The sequence below is a fragment of the Zootoca vivipara genome, chromosome 5 (genome assembly GCF_963506605.1).
Source record: "Zootoca vivipara chromosome 5, rZooViv1.1, whole genome shotgun sequence".
NCBI classification, from domain to species: Eukaryota; Metazoa; Chordata; class Lepidosauria; order Squamata; family Lacertidae; genus Zootoca; species Zootoca vivipara.
The window spans coordinates 46,685,610-46,702,571 of record NC_083280.1 but is presented as its reverse complement, the minus strand read 5'-3'; the positions used below and the strand labels follow the sequence as shown (position 1 = coordinate 46,702,571).

Sequence of the window (16,962 nt, the reverse complement as noted above, 5' to 3'; positions counted from 1 at the left end):
TCCCTCGGCCAATAACGCGAGATAAGTGCCGCAACTGCAGAGTAGGTCACGACTGGACCTAATGGTCAGGGGTCCCTTTACCTTTTAAAAGTGTAGTTGGGTCGAATATTGCTAGGTGGTTTCAGAGAAACAGTCTGCAATCCTAGGATCCTAAAGTTTCAGATCTCCTATGTACCTGGAAGTAAGCTATATAGAAGCGACGCGGATGGCACTGTGGTTTAACCACAGAGCCTAGGGCTTGCCGATCAAAAGGTCGGCGGTTCAAATCCCCGCCCCGGGGTGAGCTCCCGTTGCTCAGTCCCTGCTCCTGCCAACCTAGCAGTTCGAAAGCACGTCAAAGTGCAAGTAGATAAATAGGTACTGCTCCGGCAGGAAGGTAAAAAGTGTTTCCGTGCATGGCTCTGGTTTGCCGGAAGCTGCTTAACCATGCTGGCCACATAACCCAGAAGCTGTACGCCGGCTCCCTCGGCCAGGAAAGCGAGATGAGCGCCACAACCCCAGAGTCGTTCGCGACTGGACCTAACGGTCAGGGGTCCCTTTACCTTTACATTTAAGCTATATGGATCTCAATCAGACTTACTTCTAAGTAGACCTGTACAGGATTGCAGTTAAGCTGCTGTTAAAAGGAAGATCTAGAATCTTCAAGACACACAGAACTCCGGAACAAAATCAATTATCTTAAAAGTAAATAAAACATAGCAATTTGATTGGCTCAAATCAGTGGTTTCAAAGCTCTGAAGTGAGGCTCCCAGTATAAGCTAAGAAAGAGGTCAATGGAATCCTAACCCCCTCGCTATTAGCTGTCATTCTGATGTCTGACTGGTCCAGAAAGAAGAGGGCACTTGCCCTTTTTCAACTAGAAAATAAAAGAGAATGAACCCCCTGCTGTGCTGTGAAACTTGGGATGGTGAAGCAGGATGCCCTCCCTATTTCCTTTATTTTGTTTGCTTGCCCTATGGCTAGAGACAAGGAGGCCCCCAATTACCCTCAGTGAAGTTCAAACAGTGGCATCTTTGAGCTTCATTTTACCTTTGCTCATGATGCTTCATGATGCTCATGGAGGCAAAGTCTGAGAAGCTCTCTAGCTTATATAATATTGTTAACATTTTTGTTTTGAACAGCATTGTTTGAAGCAAGCAATACCACCCCCACAAAAAGGTTTAAGGGGTCATCAGCTATGAAATCCAGAATGTTTCTAGGAAGTAACAAAAGGAAAACGCTGTTAATGATTACTAAAAGTCTTATAATTTTAACTCAGACTTTCATCCACCACCACCTTCAGTGATGTTTAAAATTCATCATGCATGAAGAAGAGGATAAAGCAGGCTTCCTCCAACTCAGCCCTCCAGATGTTTTTTGGCTCACAACTCCCATGATCCCTAGCTAGCAGGACCAATGGTCAGGGATGATGGGAATTGTAGTCTCAAAACAACTGGAGGGCCGAGTTTGAGGAAGCCTGGGATAAAGGATGGGAGCAGCAAAAAGGGAAGGAATCCTATATTATCATCAACCTAGCAGTTGTACCTCTTCCATGAGGATTCTGAAGGTTGTGTTGAACCCTTGTTCTGCAACCAACTTGCCATTGGATGTGAGGATATGCAGACCTCGGGGAGCTTTGCCCGGGCACTGTCCAGGCTTGGCAGCATACTTTTCCCGCAGTCCATCCGTGCAGTTATTTGAAACAATCCTCCGATACCTGTGAAATATGATAATTTGAGTTGGGTTGAGTTGTTTATTTAAACGTCATATTTAACAAGAAAAAAAACCCCCAACATCTGATAGCATATGCATTGTGCTCGCTAACAGGAAATGCAAAGAAATTGAAGTTTTTATCAACTGCAGCATTCAGTATCCATTATATTTCAGCTTTTTGTTGATAGCGCCACGACAGATCTATGCCATACTACACTGTAGAAATTCACACAGGCAAAATATAGGGTGGGAAAGATCATTAGTCTCCCTTTCCCTGGTTTTCTATCTCTTTCAATGCACCTTACTCCATTGTTAAGAAACCATTTAGACACAAATTTAAATTATTATTTTTTCAGCTCAAGGGACACATATTTCTCTGGACAACCTTCTGTGGCTACATATCAGTAGTGGGCACAACCAGAGGAAAAGGTGAGTGGAACAAGGAATATATACATATTATACTGAATTACAATAGGCTAGTATCTACACACACACACACACACACACACACACAAACACACACTCCTCTCTGCCCTCCATCCAGACAAGCAAGGGGCTTTATCACAGTTTGGCAACACAGCCAGGCAAAAGCACTCAAGGAGAATGTGAAGCAAGGCCAGTGAGGGGTGGAGCCTGGAGAGAGAGAGTGGGTGTGCCATGGGGAAGGGTGTGTGGCCTGGGAGGAGTCATCCCTGACCACTGCTCCTGCTAGCTATGGATGATGGGAGTTGTAGTCCAACAACAGCTGGGGAGCCAAGTTTGAGAAGCACTTGGCTAGGTAGATGGGTCTGGAGCAGGGGTGTCAAACTCAAATTCATCGGGGGCCGCATCAGCAGTTTGGTCACCCTCAAAGGGCCGGTTGTATCTGTAGGACTATGTGTCCACTCTTTATTATCATAAATTATTGTCACTGCATTCAATTATTACTGTTTTTTGTAATAATGTAAGTAATAACTAGCTCTGAAAGCAGAAACATAGACAGAATAATGGCAAGTAGATATTCAAATGTACAATTATTGTACAATTTATTGAAAAATGATTTTTGGTAACTGCACTGGGTGGTGGAGGCTCGCTAGGGTTTCATGCAGGACCTTTGCAGAGCTACTAGTACCTGGAGATGCTGGGGTCCTTCTGCATGCAGGACAGCTGTTCTGCCAGTGAGCCACCACCCTTCACCAAAGGGACTGGCTGAGGTTGACTCACTGGAGCTGCTCTCCTGGTTCCAGGGTTAAAGGGCCAGAAGTATAAAGCAGCATCCTATGTTTCTGAGGAGAGGGAGAGGGAGGGGAGGGGAGGGAGGGAGGGAGGGAGGGAGGGAGGGAGGAAGGAAGGAAGGAAGAAAAGAGGCAGTGGGAGGGAGGGAGGGAGGAAGGAAAGAGGGGAGAGAAAGAAGAGTAGGAAATAAGGAAGGGAATAAAGAAGGAAAGAAAAAGAAAGAGGGAGAGAAGAGGGAAAGGGAGAAAGAAGGAAGGAAGTAGAGGGAAAGAAAGAATAAGAATGAGGGAGAGGAAGAAAGATGGGAAGGACGGAAGGAAGGAAGGAAGGAAGGAAGAAAGAAAAGAGGGAGCAGGAGGGAGAGAGGAAGGAAAGAGGTGAGAGAAAGAAGAGTAGGAAAGAAGGAATAAAGAAGGAAAGAAAAAGAAAGAGGGAGAGAAGACAGAGATAAAGAAGGAAGGAAGGAGAGGGAAAGAAAGAATAAGAACGAGAGAGAGGAAGAAAGAAAGGGAAGGGGGGGTTGCCGCCTTGATTCAGGGCCAGAAAAGAGCGCGAAGGGACCCGACCCTCCCCCCGGCCCCAGCTGTTTGTCGGCACTTTGTCGGCGCGGCGCTTCAGCAGCAAGGTCCCGCTGCTGGGTCCCGCTGGCTGGGGCGCTCGGCGGGCCACATGATGAGGTCTGGCGGGCCGGATTTGGCCCCCGGGCCTTGTGTTTGACACCCATGGTCTGGAGCATCATATTTTCCCAACTCTGTTTTAACACATGCCATTGACTTTGCATCAATGTGCTTCAAAAGAAGAGACAGGCATGCTGTTACACTCTTTTATTTGATTTTGGTTATCTGGAATCCCACTTTAATAAGACTGTTTGTCCAACAAGAAAAGGAGACAAATGTTCAGTGGCTTCCAGGGCGGCCTTGTCAAATTCTGATATTGTTTTGTGGAAGAGTAGATTACCATTATTGATGAGCCAGCTGAGATTTCCCATCCCCCCCCTTCCCCACAGAATAAAAATGCTTTGTTGCCACTTTAGCAACTCCAGCATTATTCACCTTGGGGCATTCTGTTCAAAATTAGAAGGAACTGCTATGCTGCCTGTTGAAGTGGAAGCAAAGTGTTGTTTTTTTCTATTCTGGCAAAAAAGTCGAAACTCTTGTCAATAATGGTAATCTAAATCCCCAGAAAAGTATTAGAATTTGCTGAGTCCTTGAAGGTTATTCAAGTCTTTGGGGTGGAGAAAACCTTTCACCTCACCCCTGAAACCAACAAATAAGCCTGGGCTGAATACTTTGGCCCAGTGTTAATCCGGAAGAACCAATTGTCCTCAGGTTATTATGCGACTTCAAACCGAGCTGGAATTAGCAAGACATGAACATTTAATATATAATATAATATAAGGTCTCATACAGCTCTGAGTCTCTTTCTTTAAAAGTTTAAGTAAGGTTTGAATAGAACCTATGCACGCTCAGCTTGTATGCACACACAGGCTCTATTCAAGCCTACCTCTCAGATGTATGGGGTTTAGGAATGGGGATAAGTGAGCATTATTCTGCACCTACCTCAGTGGCTTAATTCCATATGTATTAAAATGAACAGGTTCCACAAAAAGACTTTTGCTATTTTGGGTTTAATTTTGACACCAAAGTAGACAACTTTGGGCCTCCTGGGGAATCTCTTCCTAGACATTTTTAATGTGAATGGCTTTCTGGAGATTAAGGTGGTGATATACAAAAGCAAGGCTGCAAACATCAGCTCACCCTGGAAATGAACCAGACATGGCAAAGCAGGTACCTCAACACAGGTAGCCAACATATACGACCCCCAGCTGTTGTTGGATGCCAACGCCCATCAGATTCAGATAGACAGCATGGCCAGTGGTTCCGGGTGATGGGAATTGCAGTCCAAAACGTGGAGGGTACCACATTGGCCAGCCCTGCCCTACAAGGTGATGGACAGGCTGTGGGCCTACTTACCCAGTGCTGTTCAGGTAGCTCTGTCCAAGGCTGCATTCTTTCAGTTGGGAGGATGGGCTGAACCAGAATGCTGGGATACATTGATTATTACTGTGTCTTTCGTACCCATAGTCACTAAGGAAATAAACCAAGAAGACACTTAAGATGGTTTGCCATGAATAAGTACCGGGTTTTTTTTTTTTTGTTAAATCACATTTGTTTCTCACCCTTTTTCCAAAGAGCTCAGGGTTGCATACATAGGATTGTATTGCCACAATAACCCTATGAGGTACATTATGCTGAGAGAGATTGACTTTCCAAGGGCACATATAGAGGTTCATGGACTAGTAGAGATTTATACCCAGCTTTCCTTGGCCAAATCCAAAACTGTACTTTAAATCACACAGAGGGGAGGGGAAGTGAATGGCAGTTCTACATGTCAAATGTGCAAGGAAATGGAAGAACTTAAGATGACAAAAGAAAGGGTGGAGATTGCTTCAACTCTGGAAACTCCCTCATCCACTTTCATTAGCATATCTGCATCTCCTGCACTTTCCCACCAGCCTCAAATTCTGCTTCTGGAAAAGCAAAGAGAGAATTTTGGGTTAGCAGCTGTGCCACCAAACCACCTCAGAGAAAGTCCAGGAGGCTTAGCCTTGGCCATCATCAACAGTTCTCTGGGATTTCCAGTGGAGGTCCTACCCAGCTTTAGATCAGAACTGGGGAACCTTTGACCCTCTGGGTGTTGCTGGACTACAACACCCTTCATCCATGATCACTGGTCATGCTGGCAGAGAATTAGTTGTTGTCATCTTCATATACAGGGAAGGTTCACACTAAAGTCCTGTCCCCCCCAGAAAAGATACTGTATGAAATGACCATAGATATTGTTTTAGTGAATGAAAAAACAGGTCCATGAAGCTCAGCAACAGAGATATATTATCCAATTACACAAGGATGAAGTCATGGCAGTATTTCATGATAGCCATCCCATTGCGGAAAATGTCATTCTGAAGGCAGGCAGAAATAACAGGGGTCCTGGAGTGCCTCATGCAACATTCAGACATTATGTCATAAGAGTGGATTTGACATAACTGACTATTGTTCATGAGCTTCTCAAGCCTCCAGAGGATTCAGAAAGGTGCATAAATGGGCAGAGTGCAGTAGCCCATAATTACCCCGGTTGGATCCCATTATTCTTTGAAGGCAAGCATTTCCAATCTACTTAATGCGGATCAGAGATTCCCTCATGTTTTTTTGTCTCAACATTCAAAGTTAATCATTCTCAGTGGGCCACCCCCCCCCCCTCTGTGTGTATCTATATATCTATATATATCAGCATAGTGACTCAGTACTGTAATTAAAAATGTTTGGGAGGAGCAATTCGTTGCCTGAAAGAAAGAACTGCATTAATTTTAAATAATATTAAAGACAACATTGCTCCATGGCCTCAAGGCCTCAGACTCGTTCATTAATTTCTGGTAAATGTATATTAAAAACACACAAGCTGCCCACCTTCCCATTGCTTGAAATTCCCCCAGGGTTTGCATGCTAGAAAAATAGCCAAGTCCAACTGCTGCTCTGTTTTGCTGGTGTGTGTGTGTGTGTATGTGTGTTTGTGTGTGTGATCTTGACAAGGGTAAATAAAAAACTAATGGAAGGAAACTTCAAGCAAGAATGCAAATAATACTACATGGTTTGGGGTTTTTTCTACAAAGAGGGGAAAAGATCTAGATTATTTTCTGTTATTATATGATTACATGTACATTTTCCTGTTGATATTTTTGGCTGTGGCATTCTGTGACATTTTGGGCAGCCTAACAAAGTCAGCCCTAATATGGATTATGGATTTGTTTTTCTTATGGCCCAACATGGCTACCATGGGCGTACCCAGCACGGGGCAGGGGATGGCAGCTGCCCCCCCTAGAAGCAGGGCCGTGCAGCCGAGGGCGAGAGCGGCGCTGCCGGCGGGGCTGGTGGGCAGAGGTTCCCGCCCACCGTGCTGCGCCCTCCCTCCAGCTCCCCGTCGCGCCCTCCGGCAAGGCCAAGCGCGGTGGGGAACCAGAGAGCGCGGCGGGAACCTGGAGGGCGTGGCGGGCGGGAAGTTGGCCAGCATCGCTTGCGGACTACCCTGCTCCCAGGGGCGTGGGGACCCTTCCTCCTCTCCCTTTCCTCTTCCCCTCATTGGTGCTCGCACAAGGCCTCCTCTCCCCCACACGCAGCCCTTCCCCAGCAGCGCCGGAGAAGGAGGGAAGCGGCCAGCAGCTCGGCTAAACTAACCGAGGGGAGGGAGCGGCAGTGAAAGGGAGGGAGAAAGGGAAGTAAGCCCTCCGCCTCGCCGCACTCTGCTGTGGCAGCGACTGTAGCTGCAGGGCGAGGAGTGCGTGCCCAGGAGTTCTCCTTTTGCGCAGCGAACCTCTTTCCGGGTTCCCGGGAGCTGAGCAAGGCAGAAGAAGGACTCCAGCGAGTGGCCAATGGGAAGGCAGCTGCACGCGGCACACCCCTTCCTTCTCCTCTCCTGACCTGCGCTCGGCAGCGACGAAGGGGCGGGGAGTGGGGAGCCCGGCGTGCGGACACACGCGCGCAATGCGGCTGTACAGGTGTCAAGAGCTGTCGGCGCGGCGCGATTCGGCCACCCGAGGGTTCACCTAGGTTTGCCCAGCAGGGAGGAGGCGTTTAGGCAGGCTTCTGCACCTGCGGTGCCCTTTGGCAACCCACAGTGGCTTTGAAGGCCAGGCAGCTCGGTGCAATGGCTCTGCTTGGGATTAATCGGCGGAGAGAGAGCAAAGTGCTAAAGTGGGGTCATATTGTGACTTCAGGCATGCAAGAGCTGGAGCCTGTTGTTGAGAAGAGGCTCCGAATCGCAGCCCTCTCTGCAGCTTGCAAGATAAGCTTTGACAGAGATAAAGGACCGTATTAAAATGAATTGTCTTGTAGCTGCATCAGGTTAAGAAACATGAAACTTACTGAAACATATAAGGTGAACAGTAGCAAAACTGGAACAACTCATAGCAGATACTACAGGTGGTGCTCCTATGGTTTGGTCATCTGGGATGGCCTTGTGACCCACCTGGGTCTTCCAACCCACTGGTTGAAGTCCTATGCTTTAAGGCGGGAACTGAGTCGGTAACATCTCTGAACACAGTGATGCAGTATTGTGAGTAGAGATAGTACCTGTCCATTTCATTTCTCTCCATTTCCTGATTTTTCCAATCTGAAATTTGGTTGTTTCTGCAGCAATTTGCAAATTTTTCCTTAAAAAAACCCCCTCAAAAAAACCTCAGCCTTTCAATGCACATTTCTTCTAAAGCTTCTTGTGTGACATTACATTTTTGCAAGTAATTTCTGCATTTTGTATGTTATTTTCACCAATATATTAATTATGATGCACATGTTTCCCTATTACTTGCATTCTCCTTCGTTTTGGAGGATCACTGCAAAATTTGGATACATGTGGCCCCCCCTCCCATGCCTTGGCCCCGCCCCTTGCCCCCCCTAGTTTTGATCCTGGGTACGCCCCTGATGGCTACCATTACAAATTTAGTTCTTTAACAGCAGAGGAAGAGGAGGTTCTTATACCATTTGAAGAAGGGACTCAATTCTGTGAGAAAACATTCCCTCTAGATCCTAAATACCTAATTTGGCTACTATTGACTTTTATCGGGGGGTTTTTCCCCCAGCAAGCCAGTAACTGGTTCTTGTTTGTTTCTGCATTTTTGTTTTTGGTGTTGTTGTTTTTTAGGGCAAGGCATGTGGAATTCTGAAATATATTAATTTCAAAATTCTAAAGACTGTCTTCCTTTGCATTAGCAGCTTGGAAATAAGTGCTCAGTTCAAGAGAGGACCCAATACAGTCAAAGCTTGATTGCACCAGAACGGCCAAATTCCAAGTGTAAGCCCTTTTAAAATAAATTCCTCCCCTATCCCTAGGCCTATTATGCTATTATGATGAACAAAGACTAATGTTGCATTGTTTTGCATCACCTTTGGAACATAACACACAAGCAACAGTAAGAGTTGCAAGAAAACACTGTAAAAGACAACATAGCTTACCATTCGAAGTCCCATTCAGCACATATGCAAGGTTCTGAGACAACTGTTCTTGAATAATCTCTAGTCAGTGCACACCAGGCCCCTGCTTTACGTTTCTTATAGATCTTCCTCTCTCCCATAACACAAGGTTCACCCTTTGGAGCAAAACAATGGAGAGTTAAGATAGAGACAATGAGCTCTACATATCTCCCTGGTGTGGTTAATTTGTAGAGTTCCCAATCTTTCTTGAAAGCCTAGGGAATGAGTCACCGTATTGCATTTGGTCCTTTATTTCTACAATCTCCAAGTTCTGAAAGCAAATGAAATCTAGAATACTGTCTAAATTGTCTATTTGCAGCCTGCTAACTTAATAGCAATTTCTAAAATTATACAGGAAAAATAAAACTACAAATCATAATAAGAGGAGGTGTATCTTCTCTGCATATTCACAGATGCACACTTCCCTCCAGGCATTCTGCACAACCTTGGTTAATCCCTGGTAACAGATTTGGTGGTCTGGTATGGAATTCTGAAACAGCTTCTCACTTCCTTATTTTAACAGCAATCCTTCACTCAGATTAATTCTTATCCTTCTGCCATAATTACAGTCAAGTTTCTCATATACCACACCATTTAATCAAGTCATAACAGTCACACTGTGGTTCATCATAATTAGTGTTTGTCATTTGTACAAGGGGAGAATTGTTCAATTCCTACTTCTTTCTGATTTGTGTGTCCACGGCACCTTCTCCAAGCTTTCATGCAGCTGCTATTGACTCACTGTCACTCCTGCCTCTGCTTTCCAGAACAGTATCATGACTTGAAAACTCTCCCTTTGGCATCTAGCTGCTGGTTGGTTTCCCCCCTAACTTTTTGGGTCAAATTCTTCCTATTCAGTCCTCCCTACTATCCATCTTTCAGATGCACTGAATCAAGACTTGGATTCCTTTTGTGCCAGTGTTTGAGTATTTCTTTTGAAAGATGCACAAGGAAAGCTCTGTCGATATAGTAGTAGTACCTGGTTGTGCAGATGCCACGTCTGAAAGTCATCCTTGTTGCACCTCCGGCTGAAGAAAGATTTGTAATCTACTTTTACTAGCTGCCATTCAGAGCGGAGATTAATATGGCCAAAGATCCTGTAGGTTGATAGTGGGGAAAAGCAGAGAGAGAGAGAGAGAGAGAGAGAGAGAGAGAGAGAGAGAGAGAGAAGTGGGGTGGGAGGAACCATTAGAAAATATTCCTTCTATACAACATTCCTATGAACCATCTAAAAAGTGGAAACAAGAATTAGAATTCCAGAGGGAAACATCCTGGTTCTTATCATCTCTCCACTAGAAAAAAGAGATGAGTGAGACTTTCCCAGTGGAGGTGAGACCATTGTTATTCAATCCAATCCCAAGCATGATTATATTAATCCAAGGCTATTACATATGATTGCCCTCTCTAGAAAAGGAGACGAGATGAAGGTAACTCAAACACAGAGCCTTCCTTGGTGATTGAAGATTTGGCTAAGGCGGCCACCAGGAATTGTGATGTTGTTGAGTTCCATCTGAGACTCTCGTGTCAGCTCTTATTTTCTTTTTTTCCTTTCTAAAAAAACTTACTTTAAAATCACCAGCTACATAGTATATTTGGTATATTTCCAAGAGACAGTTCGATCATATGCAATTCCCTGTCTTATAACTTGGCCCAATTAATCTCACACAGCTTCCCATCATTTTAACAGGGCAGAAATGGGCAATCCACTCAGTGTGGCTTTTGATAGCACTGGCCTCTTCTGCACCTCCCACTGGTGATTTTGTAGAGTTCTGATAGACTACAGTCACCACCATGAAGGCATGAGAATTCATGTAAGCAGTCAAGATGCATATGTCAGCTCAGAGGATCAACCATAGAGTGTGACTGCTAGAGCAGCATTAGCATCCTTTGGCAGGATGCTTTAGATGTTGTGAAATTTGGCCTCAGAGCTCGTGAGTGTGATTTCCTCCTGCTCTCATTCTGCTCTGAGCCATGCACAGTATGGCAGAAGCATCCAACAGAGAGGAAAGCTGAAGGGGTGGGGGGTGATATTGCTGCTGCGCTGAATTGAAGAGAGGAAGGGGAGATAAAAACAAATCAGCAATGCATTGAGTGAAAAAGGGTTCTGAGCAAAGAACGTGGCACAGGAGTGCTTAGATGGATGGAGTAGAGGCACTGGGCAGATAAAGGCAAGCCTGAGAGAGAATGGAGAGAGCATGAGAAAAAGTAGCAGACACAGATAAATATGGGTTAGGGGAAGTATGGGAAAAGAGGACTTTGCCGGTGTGTCTACATAAGGTGTTCTTCACATTTGAGTATTTATTTATTTATGACATTTATATACCGTTTGCTGATAAGCATTTCTAAGCAGTACACATAAAAGCACAGAGCCTAAATTAATAAAAATCTATTCTAAAATCAAACACCTACGGTAATTAAAAAGGATTTTCCATGCTCCTGAAGTTCATCAAGGAGTTTGCTACAGTATCCCTCATAGTTTGAGATAATGCAGTGAAGAAGCTGCTTCAATTTAAAAACAAACAAACAAGGCATCCGTAGCAGCGGGAGATGTGGAACAATGCATGTGAGCAGGTATGAAACATGTGCAAAAGCCTTCAAGATAAAGTTGGTTCACTAACATTTCTTTCTTGACCCCTGAAACGCCGGCTTTGGCTGTAAAGTTGAACCTCACAAAATGTGCAGCATTAAGTGAACAGAGTGAGTAAGAATTGGTATACAAAGGTAAAGGTAAAGGGACCCCTGACCATTAGATCCAGTCGTGACCGATTCTGGGGTTGCGGCGCTCATCTCATGTTATTGGCCGAGGGATCCGGTGTACAGCTTCCAGGTCATGTGGCCAGCATGACAAAGCCGCTTCTGGTGAACCAGAGCAGCACACGGAAATGCCGTTTACCTTCCCGTCGGAGCAGTACCTATTTATCTACTTGCACTTTGACGTGCTTTCGAACTGCTAGGTTGCAGGAGCTGGAACCAAGCAACAGGAGCTCACCCCGTCATGGGGATTCAAAACACCGACCTTCTGATCGGCTAGCCCTAGGCTCTGTGGTTTAACCCACAGTGCCACCCGCGTCCCAGGTGCAATCCTATGCTTATCTTTTCAGAACTTACTTCCCAGTAAATATGCATAGGATTACTACCAAAAGCACTTGCTTGGCATTGTGGCTTTCAAAGTCTGACCTGAATAAAACTCAAGTCTTTGAAATAATGGGACAGCAAAGCTACAACAAAAATATTTTAATTAAATAACCCCAGGCGTCAAGGTAAAAGGCCTTGTTCATTGGTATAGCTGTGGGGGGTTTGTTTTCGATCTGGTAACTGATTGTTAGTCATCATGTCAGTAGTTATATTCTCGCCACAGAAGAGTCAGCTAGAGCCACCATTTCAAAGGGGTGGGTTGCAAGATCTGATGAGGACACAGACATCAGTCACCATTTCGAGAAACACAAAGCCTGGCAATCTCTCCCAGGGGTTGAGGAGTTGGAGGAACAACTCAATCTGTTATAACTAACCAGTGGAAACAAACCTATTCTCCTGGACCCTGAGAATCTCAGGTGAGAAGGAATCAGGAAGCCATTATATTTCTCTGCTGGTTGAGAAAATAAAGCAGATTATTGTAATTGTCCTTTTTTCCTGGGTGGAGAGCCATAGGACCACCTGCCAGTTTTCTTTATGATATTAGAAGGAAAAAGGGAAAGGGAACAGTTTCATAAAAAGATTTGATTGAAACACAGCTGATTGTAGAAAGAGGGCAAATGGGGGTCAGAGCATCCCAAGGTCAGCTCCCCTGTGATTGGTCACCTGTGTCCCAGGTGTCCTTCTCCCTTCCCCTTAAAGGTAAAGGTAAAGGGGCCCCTGACCATTAGGTCCAGTCGTGTCCGACTCTGGGGTTGCGGCAATCATCTCGCTCTATAGGCCGAGGGAGCCAGCGTACAGCTTCCAGGTCATGTGGCCAGCATGACAAAGCTGCTTCTGGCGAACCAGAGCAGCACATGGAAACGCTGTTTACCTTCCCGCTGTAGTGATTCCTATTTATCTACTTGCACTTTGACGTGCTTTTGAACTGCTAGGTTGGCAGGAGCTGGGACCAAGCAACGGGAGCTCACCCCGTCACAGGGATTTGAACCGCCAACCTTCTGATCAGCAAGCCCTAGGCTCAGTGGTTTAACCCACAGCGCCACAGCAACGGGAGCTCACCCCGTCACAGGGATTCAAACCGCTGACCTTCTGATCAGCAAGCCCTAGGCTCAGTGGTTTAACCCACAGCGCTGCCTGGGAATTCCAATTGAGTCTACTTCAGCTAAGAGGTAGGGGTGGAGCAAATTCACCCATGCCATTGATTGAAACACAGCTGATTGCAGCATGGTTATGACAGGACCACCACACTCAGTACGTTGTACAATTACATAATTACTAGCTGCATATGTGTAGTAAATCTATGATGGGGCTGAAGCTACTCTGCCCTCTGCTATACCCACTCATTCAAGCTGACAAAATGAGAAAATGGTGTGCTGACGGAACTTTTCTCTTTTCTCCTAGTTATCCGCTTAAAGTTATATAACATACTACCATACAGCCTCGCTGAAAACTTTGTTCACACTTGATTTAGCATCTTATGCTTTGTACATGTTTCCATTTAGTGGTCACACACACAGCTGGTGCACATCAATACAGTCCCACTGGTTTCTTTGATAGCTTTATGCCAGATGTGAAAGCAATCTGGTATATCACATTTACTAACTTATCAGCTATCCAGGAGTGCGTGAGCCTAACATTTCCTGGGCCATAGCATATTAAACACAAGCTTACAGAAAAGCCATACATCCCACTATCGGCATTAAGCACTGGTGATAATCCAGCACTGAGAGACACTGCTTTCATTTTTCCACTATCAAATTCATCAAGTAAACCCCAGCAGCCCTCACACGTATTTTGGGGAAATTTAAAAGGAGAGGGATTGATAATCCTGCAGAGATGAACTATAGAAAAAAGTTCAAGTGAAAGCAAATGCATTAGCATTCTAAACATGACGAAGTACTAGCTACTCTTTAATTAAATGATTTCAATGAAGATGTGTGTATTTAATTACTATAATTTAGACAGGAACAATAATATACTAAATGTAATTAAAGCAGCAGGAATTGCAAAAGAATATTTCCCCCCTAGTTGCAGAAAAAGTTCTAGGTCAACTTCCTATAATAAGGGCCCATCATTTATTTATTAATTTTTCAATCTCGATTTGGGATTACACAATTTTTAAATAAATGTTTCAAGTTGAGAATTTAGCTATATTTCAGGATTTGCACTGAGATGCACAAAATTTGGGGGGTTTCTTGAAGTGTCAAGAGAAAATAAAAATTCATGGCCTGCTCCCCAAGTCCTATTTGATCAAGAAACTGGAAGCCTTTACTCAGTATTAGCAGCAGGAATGATATACCTATTTCCTATTCCACTGTTGAAATGGAAAGATAAGCATGGATCGGACACTTCACTTTCACCACCATCTTCCTGCTGTAATGACCACCAATGCTAGGAGGGCAGGAGAGGAGAGGCCCAAGGGCAGGCTGAATGATGGTATTTCACTTTAGGTTTAATGCTGCTCAACTTCATTTGAATGGGGAAATATAGCTGATCATTTCAACCTAGGATTTGCTGGTGTCCATCAAAATATTCTATGAACACATGTATACCAAATATATTGTTATAAATTGTTAACTTGGATATGTGAACCCCTCTATGGCTCACCATGAACATTAACTGAGCTTTTCAAGTTCCAAGTCTAAACTCAAATATTTTTAAAGCATTCAGTGTGAGCACTTCAAAAGCCCAATTAATTGCTTGCCATCACTTCCTCTTCCCTGCCATCATCAACTCCAAGCCTCGCTCCTCAAAAATCCTTGGCTGGGGAAGGAGAGACTCTAAAAGATTGAAGTGAGCTTCCTTTTAGACAAGAGAAGCTCTTCAAGGTCTGCAGTTCCTGCATGCAGCATAAGGTGGAATGTGCTCTTTAGACACTTCCAGGTAGCTTGTAATAGGAATAGCTACTGCTACAAAGCTATTCCTTGCTTTCCTGGGCTGCTGTGAGCAATATCTGGCACAGTGGGGGAAATGCCCACCACTACAGCTACTGGGATGCTGATACTGCCACTGCTGTTTGTTATGGCTTTATTGGGTGTCATTGATGCCATGCAGAGCTCCAGGCTCACACAAAGTGTGTTGAAACAAAATTTAAAAAATCCTTCCAGTAGCACCTTAGAGACCAACTAAGTTTGTCATTGGTATGAGCTTTCGTGTGCATGCACACTTCTTCAGATACAAAGTGTGTGTGTGTGTGTGTGTGTGTGTGTGTGTGTGTGTGTGTGTGTCTTTAATGTGGTTGTACTGTAGGGTTGTCATATTTCAAACAGTGAAAATCTGGACGGAAAAGTTGTTGAGCTTCTTTAAAGTTTTTCCCAAAGTTGTTGAACTTCTTGGGCAAAATCACTTTTAAAAAGTCGGTTTTGAGCTATTTTTAAGGGGGAAATGGAACTGCCAACATGGGCTGCCATACATCCCGATTTTCGCCCAGACACTGCTGTGCCAACTGCCGTATTCTGGATATGACCAGGAAACTTCAGACGTACTGGCTAGTACACATACATGAGCTGGAAGCACCATTACCGCAAACTACCCAGCAATTAAGTAAATGGTGGGGTAGCCCAATGTTACTGGAGGTGAGGTTGAATCTGGAACAGAATTTGATCACTTTGCATGACCTAATTCTTCTAAATTAATTCCGGAGCTAGTTCTGGTATTAGTAAAAATACAACAGCTGCAATATATTGCATTGTCCTATGATTTCATTGAAATCTTATGTTTGCTTCAAAGTTACCTGTATGCCACTCAGTCATATCCTTCCCCAGTTTTATTGACTTGGGAAATAGTTCCTATGTTGAGTTGATCAAAATCAGAATCAGGGATTTTTAAAATAATAAAAAACCATTTACTTGTTACTTACTGAGACAGTGTGTATAGGGTGGAATTCAACGCTGTGCTTTTACAAATATTCTTTTTGTGCAAACATATCAGTTTGCCCAACAAAACATCTTTCTCCCCCTATGTGCTGTTCTGGGGGTTCTACCAACCCCCTATGCCAATTATTGTGTTGGGGGGGGGGTATAGGGGACGGAGAAAGGAGAAAGAACTATTGCAAAACTGCAATCCTTTGTGCAGAGCTTCCACTAACAGGCTTTGTTAGGTGAATCCTGCCCATAGTCAGTTAGGCCAGGAACTGTAGTGCCAACTTTACAAGGACTGTGTTCTGTCAGTGATGGAAGAACACAGCCAAGTTTTCAAATCAGTAGTCTGGAAAGTCAATAGGAAAAGTCACTACTTGATTTCTCAGCTGAGCAGAACTGGATTGGAAACTATTGAGAAACAATAAATATGGAAGCCAGATGGCATTTGGACAAAGTCACCTTCCAGAATGTGTTCTTTCTTTCTTTCAAATATTCCCCACTTTGGATGGTAAAATAATATTTTACAGCCCAACGAGCTGCTAGTCTTTACGTTCCTCAAATAAATGGTTAAGCCCCAAGAGCATCCCAAATAAATTGCAATAATGTCTCAGTCACCTCAGTAGAATGTGTAAACTTTCAGCCTTCTATAAAAAACGAGTCAAGGATGGATGCCATTAATTTGTGAGCTTTCCCCCCAAAGAAAACCATAAACTTGGAGAAACACTGCAAATCATCTCCCGATTTATGAGGAAGTCATTTTAAAAAGGTCAGTGGCAACAATGCCATAATTAAATCTTTCATTAATTTTTAAAATACAGTAACTTACAAATGTAATATAAATTTGACCAGAGGACTTTGTTGGGAATTATTTAGCGTGTTGTGTTATCTTCTGCTGTAATCTAACATTAATAGAGATGTGCCCTTTCTTTCCTTTTATTTAAATTTCTCTGCTGAGAAGGCTTCGTTTTAAAGGAAATAAAGAATAAAGGTTAATTAATCACAGATCAACCAAGGTGCAGGCAACCAAGAGCTATTTG

At 44.1% G+C, this 16,962-nt stretch overlaps 1 protein-coding gene across 1 annotated transcript in view; it reads right to left on the bottom strand.

Annotated features, from left to right (window-relative positions):
* The window catches only part of SORCS3 (sortilin related VPS10 domain containing receptor 3), a 420,615-nt gene that overhangs the window by 49,201 nt on the left and 354,452 nt on the right, over positions 1-16,962 (bottom strand). Inside the window, exons 15-18 of the mRNA XM_035133724.2 lie at positions 9,910-10,027; positions 8,913-9,046; positions 4,881-4,994; positions 1,525-1,696 (exon numbers count right to left, since the gene is read on the bottom strand). Coding sequence (XP_034989615.2) covers positions 1,525-1,696; positions 4,881-4,994; positions 8,913-9,046; positions 9,910-10,027 — 538 coding nt within the window. The remainder of the gene's footprint in view (positions 1-1,524; positions 1,697-4,880; positions 4,995-8,912; positions 9,047-9,909; positions 10,028-16,962) is intronic.